The 16,924-nt window shown below is 34.0% G+C and overlaps 1 protein-coding gene across 6 annotated transcripts in view; it reads left to right on the top strand.

Moving 5' to 3' along the window:
* Vps54 (VPS54 subunit of GARP complex) overlaps window positions 1–16,924 on the top strand; it is an 85,248-nt gene that overhangs the window by 17,095 nt on the left and 51,229 nt on the right. For 4 of the 6 annotated variants that reach the window (XR_012439709.1, XM_020161694.2, XM_074049848.1 and 1 more), the window contains 6 exons: window positions 741–896; window positions 2,505–2,746; window positions 4,996–5,074; window positions 7,601–7,635; window positions 10,388–10,519; window positions 12,931–13,316. Coding sequence is in view for 5 of the 6 variants with exons in the window: in XM_020161694.2 (XP_020017283.1) it covers window positions 761–896; window positions 2,505–2,746; window positions 4,996–5,074; window positions 7,601–7,635; window positions 10,388–10,519; window positions 12,931–13,316 (1,010 nt within the window). In the remaining variant the exon portion in view is untranslated. Of the gene's footprint in view, window positions 1–740; window positions 897–2,504; window positions 2,747–4,185; window positions 4,315–4,995; window positions 5,075–7,600; window positions 7,636–10,387; window positions 10,520–12,930; window positions 13,317–16,924 lie in introns of those variants that run through there. The other 2 variants (XM_020161696.2, XM_074049849.1) reach the window with 2 other exon arrangements.

The following is a 16,924-nucleotide window of genomic DNA, read 5'->3' as shown; positions in this document are numbered from 1 at the left end:
TGGTGACTTGCCACTGTAATCCTAGCTACTCACCCCTGTAATACTAGCTACTCAGGAGGCAGAAATCAGAAGGATCACTGTTCAAAGCCTACTTGAACAAATAGTTCTCCAGACCTTATGTCAAAATATACCCAATACAAAACAGGGTTGGCGGAGTAGCTCAAGTGGTAAGAGTGCCTGCCTAGCACCCGTGAGGCCCTGAATTAAAAAACCGCAGTACTGCCACCTGCCTCCCCCCCCAAAAAAAAGAAGATGTCTATGAGGTATGATCTTTTTTCACTTCATTTCACAGAAAGGTTAAGTAAATTTCCTCATGGTTATACTGCTGGCGAGTGATGGTGGGTTATGAACCCTGCCAGGTAGACTTCAACAACTTAAGCACTTAACCATTTTGCTATAGTGCGTCATTACTGCATATCTGTTTGATGGAGTGTTCTCATTTTTAATATACAGGATACAGGATTTGTATCTATTTGTACTTTGTATAAAAGACTAAGGTTGTTTCACCTTGGAGGAGATTTTTTTCAAAACAAAAACAAATAGCCTCCTTAGCAAATTAAATAATATGAACAACCTTTATAATTAACATCAAATATTCAAATTGCATATTTACACTTTGAGGGATTTTGAAAAAAATCTCTGGTTTTGAAAGAAAAATTTGTGATGTTCATAATACCTATGGATAGATTTTGGTTTGTATGAAGTGTCTTAATTATTATTTGTTTCTTACTTGCTTTTAGTTGAGTGGTGATTTTATGCAATGGCTTCAAGCCACAGTTCTTCACCAGTGCCTCAAGGAAGCAGCAGTGATGTTTTCTTTAAAAAAGAGGTAGATCCAGCAAAACACACTCGACCTGTGCAGTCACTGCCAGATGTGTGTCCCAAGGAACCCACAGGTAATGCTTTATTTTTATTTTAGGGTTTTTCTGATGATTTGCATTATCTTTAAATGAGTAGTCAGGTTTCATAAACTTTCCTTAAAAGAGTAAATTTACGATGTTAAAAATAGATAAGTAATGTATAAATAAACTGTTTGAGAAATTGAAATACAGTTCTTTTCATACATTTCCATAAAAGAAGTTACATAAGACAAAAGATTGAAAGCTATTTGGTTAAAACATATAGTATAGTCAGACTTCATTATTTGAAGATTCTGTATTTGCAAATATTCCTGCTCTCTAAAATTGATTTGTAGCCCCCAAATCAATACTTTTTGCCTTCCTTCCTTCTTTCCTTCCTTCCTTCCTCTTCCCTCCCTCCCCCTCCCTCCCTCCTTTTCTCCCTTCCTTCCTTCCTTCCTTCTTCCCTTCCTACTTTCTTCCCTTCCCTCCCTCCCTTTTTTTTTTTTTTAAAGACAGTGTTTCACTATGTAGATGAGGCTGCCCTTGAATTTATGATCCTCCTTCCTTGGTCTCCCAATTGCTGAGACAGGTGTGTGTCACCATAACTGGGTTCTTATGGTAGTTTTGTGGCCATTAGCAGATATATGCCAAGAAATGAAAAATTTGAGTCACCTGACCCATACCATGTTCCCAGCTTTGGTTGCACAAGATAGTGCTCTGCTTTTTTTTGTTTCAGATCTCATATTGTAAACAAAGAGTTCTTTTTGCAGGCTGTTTAGTGCCACATATTTTGCATTTTTGTGCTTTTTTGTTGATGCTTTGCTATTTAAAATAACTGTCAAGGATAGTGCTGAAGTGCTGTCTGGTATTGCTAAACACAGGAAAGTAGTGATGTGCCTCATGGAGAAAATACACGTGTAGAAAGTACACGTGTAAAATAAGCTTCATTCAGGCACGGGTTATGGTGCTATTAGCCATGGGTTCGATGTTTATGATCAGTGATATAGAATGAATAAATGTCCTTTAATAGAAACATACATAAAATAAGCCTCTGTATTTTATCAGTTGATGACAGTATTGTGCCAGAGGCTCACAAAAATCTAATTCTTTCGTTCTCCTAAGAGCACTAATTTAGTATTTGCTGGTTAGTTGTTCACAGTGACTTTATAGGAAAAAAACTGTAAATAATGACAGTTAACAGATTATTCATCTTTCCTCTGTGGTTAAATGCCACAGCAACATTATATTACCTGATTATAAACTAAATAAAGGTTATTTGAATTAGTAGTGCCTGCTCTAATATAACAGAGAAAAGTCTTACCTCTTAAAAAACTGTGGTATTTTCAATTTTTGAAAAAGAGAAATTGTACATTAAAAAAATGAATTAATGGAAATTAATGGAAAGTTTTGTTTTTTTTTTACATCCACCCCACCTGACAATTTAAAACATTCATATTTTGCGTATTCTTTATCTTGTACGTGTTTTTCATCCCTTTGACAATTGAGGTTTGAAGATGAAGATTAATCAGATTGATTTTTATTAATTTATTATGGATGAGAGAGTTTGGTTGGTTTGTGTTAAATATAAGCATTTTTACTTTTCTGGATACCCTTGCAGACATAAAACCAATTTCATAGAGTTCTCTTGTTTGCTTTTTACAGGTGATTCAAATAGTTTATGTGTTGCCCCATCTCTAGTTACAGATCAACATAGATGGACTGTATATCATTCCAAAGTAAATCTCCCAGCAGCATTAAATGATCCTAGATTAGCAAAAAGAGAATCTGACTTCTTCACAAAAACATGGGGATTAGACTTTGTGGACACCGAAGTCATACCTTCATTCTACCTCCCACAGATCAACAAGGAACATTTTACAGCATATCAACAGGAAATCTCTCAGGTAATATCTAATCTTGAAATTAGTTATAGTCAGATCAAAAGTAATAGAAATATTTTAGTTTAATTTATTGTAGATTTTTGACCAATAAGTGCTTCTTTCCCTTCCTTTTTATCTGTAAGAGCTTTAATAATAATCACATTTTGTTTTTCTGTTGGGAAAAAAGTGACAATTTGAAAAACAAAACATGTATATTCCTCTATTAAACAAAAGTTTATTCAGTTACTACATACACCAAGTATTGTAGGAAGTATTGCTTTTCTGTCTGTCACTGTCATGCACTGCCTAGATTTCCCTCTGGGACCCCTCACCATTAGGAGCGCTGTGAATAAGACAGCCCTCAGCTATCAGTCCCTTTCAGGAATTGCCTTGGTAGAAGATTGTTTTTCCCTAAATTGACCAGTAATCCTTGATGAATCTATTATATTCTTATTTGTTTATACAAATTCTACTGTCTTGGATTATGATTTTTCCTTAGATATGTTTCTCATTTATTGTAGCAATTTTTTAGAATTACACAATCCTATTAGTGCTAAGTTTCAATATGAACCCTACTCCAACCAAGGCAAAAATGGTTCTATTAGGCTTATAAAGCCAAATGATTTGTGAGATTTAAGAAATTAGCAGAGTAGAACTGTTTGTATGTCTCTGATTTACCACAGACAATTTAATAGAACATCTTAGCTCTAGCAGGTAGTTTATGTCTATATCCAGACATAATCAGTACATTGCTTTGGGTTTAAGAGCAAGAATGGACTACAGTGCTAAGTTTGAGATGACCTATTATTCATTTTTTGATTGTTAGTGATGGCTACTATCAATATAATTTTAGTAACCATTTTAGCCTTTTTTTTTTTTTTAGATCAAATGGTACAGGGAAGGTATGTATGTTTATCAACATAGAAGAGCTATGTGTGTGTGTGTGTGCGTGCGTGCATTTTTTTGCTTTTTTTTGGTGGTACTGGGGTTTGAACTCATGGCCTCACACTTGCTAGGCAGGCACTCTACCACTTGTGCCATTCCACCAGCCCTATATATGTCTCATTGTGTTGCCCTGACTAGTTTCAAACTCCTGGGCTTAAGCAGTCCTCCTGTGTCAGCCTCCTGAGTAGCTGAGATTATGGACATGTACCACCATGTTCAGCTCAGTACATATACATAAACACACACACACACACACACACACACATACACACAGTACTAGGGATTGAGCACAGGGCATTGAGGATGCTGGGAAAGCACTTTACCACTTGAGCCACATCCCAGCACTGTATTTATATTTTTATAACTATTCCTTTCAGTACTTTTTCATTTGCAAGCCTAATTTGAATTTAGCTGATTTTATTTTACTTGGTTACTTTCTCTTTTTATTGTTTGGAAATAGGCTGAATATGGCATTTATACTGTACAGACTATCTGATTCTATCACATTTTTTGTATAGACCCTACAAATGGCAAATCTGAACAACGAGATGCCACTACATATCTATTAGAATGGCAAAAAGCTCAAAAACTGACAGTATCAGATGTTAGTAAGGATATGGAGCAATAGGAACTGTCATTCATTCTTGGTAAAGTACAAAATGGTGTAGCCTCTTTGGAAAGCAGTCCTGTAGCAACTGACAAAATTGCTACCTTAACTCTGAACACTGGTAGCCAAGTGTTTTCTTGTCATCAGACTCTACTTTCCCAGGTGTCCTTTCAGTGGCATCTCTGAAAAGATAACAATGTTGTCAGTGGCTATTTAATCCCAATTATAAACTAGAGTGAGATTTTTTTCTTTTTGACTCAAAGAGAAAGTGGCAGTAATTAATATCTTTCTATCTTGTATACATAGGTTTTTAGATTTACTTCCTTGATTTAAAAAAATTAAATCATTTCTGTTGTGTAAATAAAGATTTTCCAGTTACTTTTCCTCTTCATTCTATATATGGAGATTTTATTATAATTGCATATGAGGAAGTAAATACAGGTATATATTCTATTTTTGTGTTGGGGATCTAACCCAGGGCCTTGCACATGCCAGGCAAATAACTCTACCACTGAGCTACATCCCCAATCCTTCACAGTGGTATTTGGCTTATAAATCAGACTTGTTCTTGGTATTCAAGTTCAGGAAGGTAGTGATTTCATGTTAAAATTGTAGAACTAATTTGGTTTATTTTAAAATTCTGTTTTGAAATAATTTGATGCTTTGAGTACTCCTATTTCTACAGAGCATTGATCACATTATTTAACTGTCTTTTTCTTAGAGAGAGAAGATTCATGAGAGATGCAAGAATATTTGTCCTCCTAAGGATACATTTGACAGGACTCTTTTACATACTCATGGTATGAATATGTGTTATTTGTAGATAATAAAGCATAGCATGAATATTAATGAATAAATCTTAATTTTGGACCATTGTTTCCTGTCATATCTTTAATTTTTATTTCTAGCTTTTTGGTTGGCATTTTGTTTTCCACAGTGCTAGAGATTGAAACCAGGGCTTTATACATGCTTAGCAAGCACTCTACTACTGAGTTACATCCCAGCCCTTATTTCTAGTATAATTTTTGTAGCCTAATATCATAATCTTTCTAAAAGCTTGTAAGAGAAAAATCATGGGTCTGACAGTAGTGTAACCCTTCAGTTTGTCAAATATTTAATATCTTGGTGCTTGGTATTTTGTTTATTGTTTAAAGAATAGATGAATAAGAAATAGTGTCTGTTCTGAAGCAGCTGATTATCTTTTGAGTAAGGCTAAAGAAATAAACCAATAATTGCAGCACTGTATATTAAATAGTAAGGTCTGGATAGTAAGGTTGTACATACATTTGTAATTCTGCTTTAGAAGGCTTCCCAGAGTTGATGATGATTACATGAGTAGTTAGTGTGAAACATTCATGTGTTTAATTTGCACTATGTATTTCTTTGGAATATTTATTTATTCCCAGGGAAAAGGAAGAGTTTCTACACTGCCATAAAGTAAAGAGAGAACATAGCATGTTTAAAGAGTTGCAAGAGTCTAGTATGTTGACTGTACTTGGAATAAGAGATGAAGCTGAAGCAATAGGCAGGGGTCTGAAGACCATGCTCAGAAAATTTACTTTTTCTAAGGGCAATATAGAGCTACAAAATACTTGTAGGCACACACGATCAGATTTGTAATTATGCATTCACTGTGGAAACAGATATGAATCATGAATTTACAGATGATAGTAAGACTGGAGGCAAGGAAACAGTTGGAGGTTACTGCAGTGTTAAGTGAGAAATGACGTGGTCCAAATAAGAGTTGAACTGGAGAGGAAATTAGAATCAGATCCCTCAGAAATCTAGGCACAGCTTTCGATGGCCAGTTAGTGTTTGGTAGTAAGAAAAATGATTTAAGGATGACTGCCAGATTTCTTCCTTGGACTTAGGTAAGAGGTACAGTTCATTGTAGGAGGAGAAATTTGGGAAGAAATGGAGGCTAGTTTAATTGCAGATTTGCAGTTAAGGACATGTCTGGTTGGCAATTTAGAGCTTAGGAAATATAAACTGAAATGTAGGTATGGTGGATGGACATTATCAGAGACAGTATCCTAGACAATAGTGTAATAGTTGAATGCAAGGACACAACTGGGATTACCCAGTGAGGTTGTGAATAGTGAGAAGGAAAGGACTGATACTAGGACACTAGGAAGCTACCACATTTAAGGGGCAGACAAGATGAGATATTTGTTAAGGAGACTAAAAAAAATGGTCAGAGGGACAGGAGAGTCAACCTGGAGAGAATTCTATCTTAGAAAAGAAACAGTTTCAGAGAAGTAAGAATGATTAATCTACAATGTCTAATACTTGAGGGATAGATCAGTTTGCACACTGAGACATCTCCTAAGATTTGGCAGTTAGGGGATCTTAGGGAGAGCATTTAGACTGGAGCAGACATAGAAACCTCAATTCTACATATTAAGGAGTGAGTACAAGAGAAAGAAATGCAGACTACTAGTAGGGATATGACTTGAAGATTTGAGATGAGGGAGTAACTGGAGAGAACAGAGTGGAGGAAGGTGTTTTCAAGGCCAGGACTCAATGAGGCAAGAGAGGCACTTGCATAACCGTGAGGCTGAGTTCTTCATAGATTTTGTACCTGATGTGATTCCCTTGCTTCAACCCAGTCCTAGCCCTAGGTTTTATCTTTTTTTGTTGCTATTTCTCTGTTTGTAAATGAGAGAGAACCAAGCATATTTATATGCAAAGAGAAGAACATTAGTAGAAGGGAAGAGGTTGATGATAGGGAGGGAGGTGAGATAATCAGTGAAGCAAGCTCACGGAAGAGGTAGGAAATGGAATCCAAGTACAGAAAGGTTAGTTTTGGAATAGAAAGGGGTATTTCATCTGAGATTGGATTGGCAGGATGAAGGTAAAGAAGGTTCATTTTTAAGTTTGTAGATAATACAAGCTAATATGTCTGAGAAGAAAATTAATGATATAGAAAAGTATCTTTGATCATAAGAAATTCTGGATGTGATGGGTATTTTGAATAATAAAAAGTATGTTTACAATTAATTCATTTTCTAATACTATATAGCACAACATACTAATTTTACCAAAACTTTTAAGAGAGCATCAAAAAAACTTGAAATGTGTTTAGTTGTTTTATTGATGCTAAACAGTTAATTAAAATTATTTGAAACACATCTTATTCAGAGATTTGCCTGCAGTAGGCAGATGGTAGGTGGACTGAGGGATACTTGATGAAGAAAGAAACCTAAGTAAGTAGTTACGTGGTTGTGACCCAGTGCAATATTGATTCTGTCAAAATATATTTTATTGAGGTAAAATGAAAACAAGTTTAAAAGATTGTATTTTCCCTTTTCCTTTTTTTATCATAGATAAATCCAGGACAGATCTGGAGCAAGTACCTAAGGTAACAAAGCTTAAAAATGAGAATACTGCTTTTTAATATTTGGTCTTTTATTTGGCCTTATAAAGCTTTCATTTGGCTATTTTTTGACACTTAGGCCACTTTACCTCTTCTAGTGCTTTGTTGTATCCCTCTTCTCCTTTCTCTCTCTTCAAAATGAAAAAAAATTCAGTTGACAAAAATTGTTTATGTTGTGTACTCTTTCTTTTTTGTATCAGTCTGTTCCTCATCAATGAAAACTACAAATATATTTATACAGGTTTCTCTATTCTAAAAGAGAATTTTATTCATTTTCCTAGCTCTTCAAATAATTAAGAGATACTTTCTTTGCATGAAAAGTGTTGTAGACTTGTTTAACAGATAGATTCTTTTCTGGGAAAATAGTTCATTTCTTTATCTCTTTGAGATCTATGACAATTGCTCTTTAGGATGAGAAAGAGACAGAAAGGTGAAGTGGGAGATCATTTTTAAACCTCTTTGACTCCTACAAAATAAAATCAAACCCTGACACTTAAAATTCTTCATAATTTGCTTTCATCATAGTCATGCTTCTAACTTTTGCCTACTAACCTTTATACATCTACTACTTCAGTCAAACTGTTCTTTGCTGGCTTCATGCTTTACTTGCGCTCTTCCCTCAGCCTGGAAAACTTTTTCTCCATCTTTCCATATTTAATCCTTTATAATACTCTGCACATGTACTTTCTTATCCTTCTCAACTGAATATAACTAGCCCCTTTGCTAAATTCCCATAACATTTATGCCTAGGACAATCCTACCCCTCTAAGATACTTGTCACTTTTTTTGTTGGGGGCCTGGCTCCTTTCAGGATATTTGTATGCTTGCCTCTGATATCCACAACTGGTTCCAGGATACCATCAAGGACACCAAAATTTACCAATGCCTAAGTCTCTTATATATTGCATATAACCTGCACAATTCTCCTTTAAATTTTAAATATGTATCTCTAGATTACTTAGAATAACTAAAACAATGTAAATCTGTTCAGAGTTGTTAATGCTGTATTGTTTAGGGAATAGTGACAAGGAAAAATAGATGCAATTTTTTTTTCAAATAATTTTGATCCTTGGTTGAATCTGCTCATGTGGAACCCAAAGATACAGAGGGTCAACCATATACATATTTTAGCATATTCCTTGAACTGAAAAATCCTTGAGATTAGGATCTGTGTAGTAATTTTTGTTTCCCCCTACGTGCCTTGTGCAAGAAATAATTAGTAGATATTTATTGAATTAATTAGTACTTTTAATTATAATACTAAGTCAGGAATTAGAAAATGTTCTGCTCCTAGTTAGAGTTTCCCTATCATATTCATACTAGTTTAAAACAAGTTCATAAATAACATATAGTATAGACATTAATAAATCAATTGATTAACTCAGGTCTTAGGACCTGTGGCTAGGTGCTAGGGATACAGTGATTAATTAATAGGGATACAGTTGGATTAATAAATCCAACTTTGGTGGTCTCCAGGAAGAGATGTGCATATAGATAATTAATTTATGGAGTATGAGATAAACAAGTATACATGATATACTTGTGTTGAGAGGTTGGGGAGTGATTATTCTCTGTGTCATACATAGAGACCTATTTACCCTTTTGATTGGGTCATGTTCTCCAGGAAGATAGGCAAAAAAGGGCATTCTAGGATAAGGGACATGTAAAGATAACTTATGCATAAGAAGATGCAGAAGGCGCCAGATGAACTGGTTTATGCCTGTAATCCCAGCTACTTGTGAGGTGGAGGTAGAGAAGGATCAAGGTCTGAAGCCAGCTCCAGACAGAAGCACAAGATGCTATCTGAAAAGTAAACAAAAGCAAAAAAGGCTGGGGGCATGTCTCAAGTGGTAGAGCACTTGCCTAGCAACTCTGAGGCAATGGAAGGTATGGGAGATAATTGAGTACTGCTAGAATGTAATATGTAAATAGTGAAAGGGAATGACAAGATACAAAGAGGTATTCTAAATTGTTTGCTCTGTGGGTCATGGGAATGCTTGGAGAGTTTTAAACAGGGAAGTTCTTACAGTTAAATTTGACATTTTAAAATGGTACCTCTGACAGCATTACAAGGCATTCCTTGTTTTAGGGAGGGGGTAGCTATTTACTATATGCCAGAAAAATGAAGAATTGAACTGATGAATGCTGAGGAGTTATAGAGAGGGGATTCAATCAATTTTTAAGAAGTATAATAGGTGTGTCTTATTGACTAGCTCAATGTGGTATGTAAGGGAAAAGGAACATCTCTTCATAAAAATTAATGTTTTAGTTTTAAATTTTAGTGTGGGCTTATTCTAAAAACTAATTTTGAAGGGTTTTTGAACCGGAGAAAACAGAAATATAAGTCAGGAATTAATTTTTGACATTTAAAAAAACTTATCAGTTGGAAACAATATTGAAATTTTAGGATTAATATGGTAACTCCCTTTGTCACGTGCCTGGTAGGACTTTTAGTGAGTTCATATAGTAATAGAATGATCATAGCCACTGGTAAAAGCAAAAAGCATTTTTTATCTTTTATGAGCATTTCAAACTTGGTTCACCAAGTTTACATTATTTGTACAGTGTTCTGATCCAGATTTTTTTGTGAAAATAGCTCAGATCATTACCACTTGCTTTTACTGTTCATACTCAAGATCTCAGTTGATTTTTGTTTAATGTCCTTATAATGTTAGAAGGGCTAATTATATAGAGAAAATGCTTATCTAATTTGGGGAAAATGCATTCTTTTTAACAGATTTTTATGAAACCAGATTTTGCCTTGGACGATTCCTTAACTTTCAATTCAGTTTTACCATGGTCTCATTTTAATACTGCTGGTGGAAAAGGAAATCGTGATGCAGCTTCCTCAAAGTTGCTTCAAGAAAAGGTAATTCTCTTTGACTTTTTCAGTGTAGAAAACTATTCTGGTTAAGTGGTACTACTTGTGTGAGTTCAGATTTAGTTACTTAGTAAGTTCTAATTCTTTTGAGGTTTCTCTCCTTCCTCCTTCCCTTCCTCCCTCCCTCTTTTTAAAAAAAAGAAAATAAGAGCCAGCAATAGTTTCATCAATCTATGCAAATGCTTTTAGAAATACTTTGAATTTTTTTCCTTCATATTATTTTAATAGGAAATAATTTATGGAAATACTATACCTTTGAAAAAAATAGATCAATAGAATAGTGATGGATTCCAAAAACCTTTGAAATTCAAATGAAATACTTTTCTCAGTCTGAATGTTTAAAGTATCTAAAATAATGCATTAAAAAAATTTCTTGGGCTGGCTTAGTGGCTCAAATGATAGAGCTCTTGCCTAGTAAGCACAAGGCCCTGAGTTCAATCCCCAGTATTGCAAAAAAAAAACCCAAACAAATACAAAAAAATTTTAAGTTACACAGTTAGGTTGGCTATATTTACTTTCTGACTCCTTTTCATTCTGTTTTGTAGTTAGAATAGGAATGAAAGACAGAATTCTAAGACAGTACTTTGAAGCTCCTATTATGATGGACAATAGCTGGTTTATCTTTCTAGTTTTAAAGAAAGCAAGAAATTCATACCATATTTTGTGCTACCCAGAGTGCTGGTTTGTGATGTGATAAGGAGTTTGCATTGGAATGCAGATCACCATACTGTGTCTTCATTAAGAAAGTCTTATATAAATGGGGTATGGTGGTCCACACCTGTATTCCCAGCATTCAGGAGGCTGAGACCAGACGAATGCAGAAAGAGAAAAAGAAAAAGCAGGTCTGGGAATGTAACTCAGTGATAGAGCAAGCCTAATAGGTATGAAATCCTGGGTTCCATGCTCAGCACTGGTGGTTAGGTGTGGGGAATTAATGATGTCATTGATTTATATTTGGCAAAGATCCTCATTTTGACAATTGTGTATACTTCAGCTTGCAGTCTACCTACTACATTTATCCCCATGTTGCTTTTTAGGTAAATAAATGAACAGCTGTATTGAAGATACAGGACAAGTTCTTGTTTGTAACTCATTACATTTTATAGTAGATTAGTAGAATGTTGAAGATATGAGTGTTTTTAAGAAAACACTATTCATGACCAAATAATGTCTTCTAATCATTAAAATAATAAATGTTGAAAATACATTAACCCTTTAATATTATAAGATATTCAGAGATACTCTGAAGTCTGAGCTGTAGGTTAAAAAAAAATCTAAAAGAAAATGGGAGAGAAATTGAAAGACAATGTAGTCAAAAAAGGCATATGCAGTTAGAAAGGTAGAAAAGACAAATTAAGTCTCAGAAATCCAGATTTGAAATTTAGAAAGCATGCCTAATACATAAGATTTAATCTTGGGGCCAGGCATGGTGGCTCACTCTTGTAATCCTAGCTGCTTTCTAAAGGCTTGGATAGGAGGATCGTGGCCCGAGGCCAGACCTGTTCAAAAACACCAACAAAAAAGGGCTGAGTCATGGCTTAAGTGGTAAAGTACCTGCATAGCAAGTACAAGGCCTTGAGTTTAAACCCCAGTACTGCCAAAAAATAAAAAATAATCTTGGTAGTGTTAAGATACACGTGAGCTAATTGCTTAAGGCATTTGTCAGTGTTTTAAGAAGACAATACATTGAAAATAAAAATGTTATAAATGAATAAGCAGCCTTGAAGAAAAGATCCAAATGAATTCTAGTGTTTTCTCTAATTTGTGACTGAACCACCAATCTGTCTGACATTTTTGAAATAGCATAGGATAGTAGGAAGAACTTCAGTTTTTGAGTCTGAGACCTGGGTTCACATTTTAGTTTTGCCACTTGCTAACCACACAGTTTTACTCAAGTTATCTAATGTGTCAGGTTTTCTCATTTGTAAAATGAGAATAATTATACTTGTATCCTAAGGTTGTTAAAATTAGAAAAGCTAAGATGTATATAAAGTACCTATACCTAGAACCCAGAAGGAAGAGGCCAATAAATGGAAAGTACAATCATCTACTTAGGGAAATGTGTGTGCAATGTTGGTGGGAGCCAGGGAGATAACTCTGTCTCAGGTTTATAAACTTGTATAAGTAGAACTGTTATCCGAGACAGTTGTGGGTTACTCTTACACTCTTGCATTTAGAGGGTAGTAATGACAGGAACAGAGGAAGAACTACTTTCTATTCTACTCTTTTTTTCTTACACTGATAGTTTTTGGGCTACATCCTTCATCTCCTTTCCCCATAATCAAACAGTTCATGCATTGAAATGTAAAATACATGTAGAAATCTTATGATTTTCAGAAAAGTCAAGGGGAAGGTATGCTTATAATAGTCGCATGATTTTTTTTCCCTTCTCTTTTAAGCTGAGCCACTATTTGGATATTGTGGAAGTAAACATTGCTCACCAGATCTCTCTACGTTCAGAAGCATTTTTTCATGCAATGACCTCTCAACATGAATTGCAGGACTACCTCAAGAAAACTTCCCAGGCTGTAAAAATGCTTCGTGATAAAATTGCACAGATTGATAAAGTAATGTGTGAAGGATCACTACATATTTTAAGACTGGGACTTACCAGAAATAATTGTGTTAAAGTATACAATAAACTGAAGTTAATGGCCACTGTACACCAAACTCAGCCTACAGTACAGGTGTTATTATCTACTTCTGAATTTGTTGGAGCATTGGATTTAATAGCAACAACGCAAGAGGTTCTACAGCAGGAACTGCAGGGCATTCACAGTTTCCGGTATGTCTATTAAGTAAGCCATTAGCAATAATGTTAGAAAAACTTAAAGGATAAATATTAGTATTTAATGTTAAAATCATAGATGTATTCAAAGTAAAATGTACAATTTTTCTTCAGATTGAGCTGCTTAATAATGTTATTCTGATATTTCAGTATTAGCAAAACAAAAACTATAAGAAATAATATTTACAGAGATTCAATAGAATAGCAAAATTAAACTTTCTAGGAGATAAAATAAATATAAGACCAGTCACAACTTTTAAAATAACATTTTGAAAATGTTGAAATTTTGTGTCAAGATGGTAGATCAAAGTAGAGAAGTTAATGGTAGTATATTTTTAATTAATTTAAACAGCTTTTTAATAGGTTTCAAATTGAATAATTATTAAGATTTATTTCTGATTTTCAATCTGTTTATAACATGGTAATGGGAAAGGCCCAGCTTCTTCTAAGTTCTTACTTCAAAAATACCTTTACAAAAAAAGAAAAGAAAAGAAAAAGGAGGGCGGGGGCTATACCTCAGTGGTAGAGTACCTGCCTGGCATGCAAGAGGCCCTGGGTTTGAGTACTATTACCACAAAAACCAACAATAACAGAGAAAAGCTTATGATTTGATTTCAATATTACACATAAAAATATCTTTTAACATTACAGTTTAAGATATTTAATGTGAAGTCATTTTAAAGTACTTACTTTATAGATCAGTTGCAAGTCATATAGTTTCATTCAGTTAAGCAAGTGTTCAGTGTTCTTGTAAAGGTTCCTATCTTCTGGAACCTCATCCAAACCTTACATTACAAAGTTACTACAGATAAGTTTTATAGAAGATGTGGCTCTATAACTTAATAGATACTTAATATGTTCTGGGAAAATTAGCTTCAAATTTATATTGACTAAATTTATATAATTGAAATATTTATTTAAAAAGTACTTTTTAACTTGGGCCAAATTTTATTAATTGGTTGATTCATTCATTCATTTAAGAAATGGCAGTTGAGCACTTATTACATGTTGAGTACCAGAAAGAATACTAGATACATAGTCATGAACACAGCAGACAAATTCTACCAATAGTTTCTTCAATGTATTTGACCAGTAGAGAGGACAGATACATGCCTGGGCAGTTATGATACAGTGCAATGCAGTATGATGATGAATCTGCAGGTTAGTTTGAAACTCTAACTTTACAGGAGGAATCTAAGCCAGATTTAGATGGTTGCAGAAGTTTTGATTCTCTTAATCTCTTTGAGAATCCATTCAAAGCTATTGTTTGAAATTCTTTCCATAAAAATATACCTATTCATGAATTTTACAATTAGTTTTGGATAATTTATGGTTCTTTGAAGCCTACTTTGGATTCCCCAACATGGAGCCCAGAGTAGCAAGTGATTTCTAATTTCCCTTTCAACTCTTGAATCTTAAATCTTAATCTCTTTTAAATTTGTATTTTTAAATATTAATCAGTTTTGTTATTACTTTAGGAAAATAGGCTTCTATAATAACAGAAGCTATGATTTTCACTGGTCACTTAATATATAAAAAATGAGTGTTGATGAATATTGGAGCCAGTATCTTCTGGATAGAACAGACTGAGAAATAGAATCAAAGATTGAATGCTTGCTTGTTAAACGCAAATTCTAAACCTGTTCTAATTTCTACCCCTAAACTCATGCAGTTTAGTTAAGCTTATTTTCCTTGACTCAGAATTTTGTGATCAATAATATTGATGAGATAATATTGATATTGAGATTTTTTCCAAAGCTATCTGGAAAAAATTTAAGAGCAGTGTTGAATATTTATTACCAATTTATGATTTAATGGACTACAGAATGAAAATGTTATAAACTTGTATTTATTCTGAACTCAAGTTTCTTTTATTTATTTATTCATTCATTCATTCCTATAGGTGCTAGAGATCAAATGCAGGGCTTTGTCATGCTGGGCAAGTGCTCTAACACTGAGCTACATCCTCAGCCCTTTTATTTTCAACTTTACTTTTTTAGTTTTTACCTTAACTCAGAAGACAAAATATTCATTAAAACGTGTAATATTTTTAAGGGCTGGAGGTATAACTTAGTGGAAGACCCTTGCCTAGCATTCATGTGACCCTGGGTTCAAACCCCAGAACAGAAAAAGAAGAATAAAAAATTATATATACATGTATATGTATATAATTTAAAAATAAAGACTTTCAGGTGTTCTAGTGTTCTACATTTTTACATTTTGCTCAGATATTACCATTTTCTTTAGAATCTACACATGTAAAGATTGTTAATTCTTCGTGTAAAACGTTTTGTAAGGCTGCCTATTAATGTCAGTTCTGTTATGGCGTACTTATATAAAAGTTTGGTATATCAGAACCTGAGTATCTAACTTCAGATAAACATTTCCACATGCAAGTAATTTTCAAAAATAAAAGTACTCTAAAAATATTTTTCTAATTAAGGAAGAATACTGACTCATAGTTGAAGAAGTTAGAACTGGATTTTTTGTAGCCGAGTGTTTTTGTTTTTTGTGTTAAATTCTATTTGATGATTTACTTCCTTATTTCCTTTTGCTATAATGTTGTTAAACATCAGCATTACTTGTATAGCTTCACAAATATTTTTAAGGCCATTTCATTTTATTTGGAAACATGACTTCATTTCGGATCCTTTATATTTTTATCTAATCAATCAGGAAAAATTATATTATAGGTTTTTTGTCTACTATAAGCATAAGTGGTATGAACTGTGTTCTCCTTAGGTTATTAAAATGTTTATGTTCTCCCAGTAGGGAATAAGAGGTGTTCAACTTGAATTTCACGTGCTTTTTTTTTTTTTCCCCCAATGTTCAAATTTTATTTATTTTAATGGGGCATGTCTTAGAAAAGCATAAAGGCCTTTTTTCTTAGAATAGCCAAAGGACTGTAAGGATTTAAATTGTTAATCATCTTTCTGTTTTACAGATATTAGTCCCAAGTTTTGCTTTTGTCTATAGTACTCTTTCTATTGATTTTAAAGGGAAATTTTATATCAAAATCTCCCAGTAGTTAAGTTACCACAAATGCAAAGTTCTATTTTTAAAAAAGAATTTGAATAGTTTTATGTATTATTTTTTGTGCACTGTTAACATATTTCTTCTAATTCGTGGTAGTAAATAAGGCATACATACAGATACATATACATAGATCTTTCTATCTATCTATCTATCCATCCATCCATCCATCTAACTGCCTTTTGATGGTAGTGGGGGTTGAACTCAGGGCCTCATACTTGCTAGGTAGGCATTCTACCTCTTGAGCATGGCTCCAGCCCTGTTTTGACTTAGTTATTTTTGAGGTAGGGTCTTAGGTTTTTACGTGAGGCCAACCTAGACTGTGATCCTTCTATTTATGCTTCCTACTTAGCTGGTATGATAGGCACACACCAGCATGCCCAGCTGTTGGTTGTGGTGGGGTTTTACTAACTTTTTGCCCAGAGTCACTCGAACCACAGTTGTCCATATCTCCAGCTCCTGAGTAGCTAGGATTACAGACTACTTAGGATTATAGATAGGAGTGAGCTCTGTCCCTTTCTGTACCTTTTGACTTTGAAATTATTTTCTGTATAAACTTTGTTTTGTGACTT

Source organism: Castor canadensis, chromosome 12 (assembly GCF_047511655.1).
Source record: "Castor canadensis chromosome 12, mCasCan1.hap1v2, whole genome shotgun sequence".
NCBI lineage: Eukaryota > Metazoa > Chordata > Mammalia > Rodentia > Castoridae > Castor > Castor canadensis.
The sequence above is the reverse complement of the archived record's forward strand: the minus strand, read 5'-3'. Positions and strand labels throughout refer to the sequence as shown.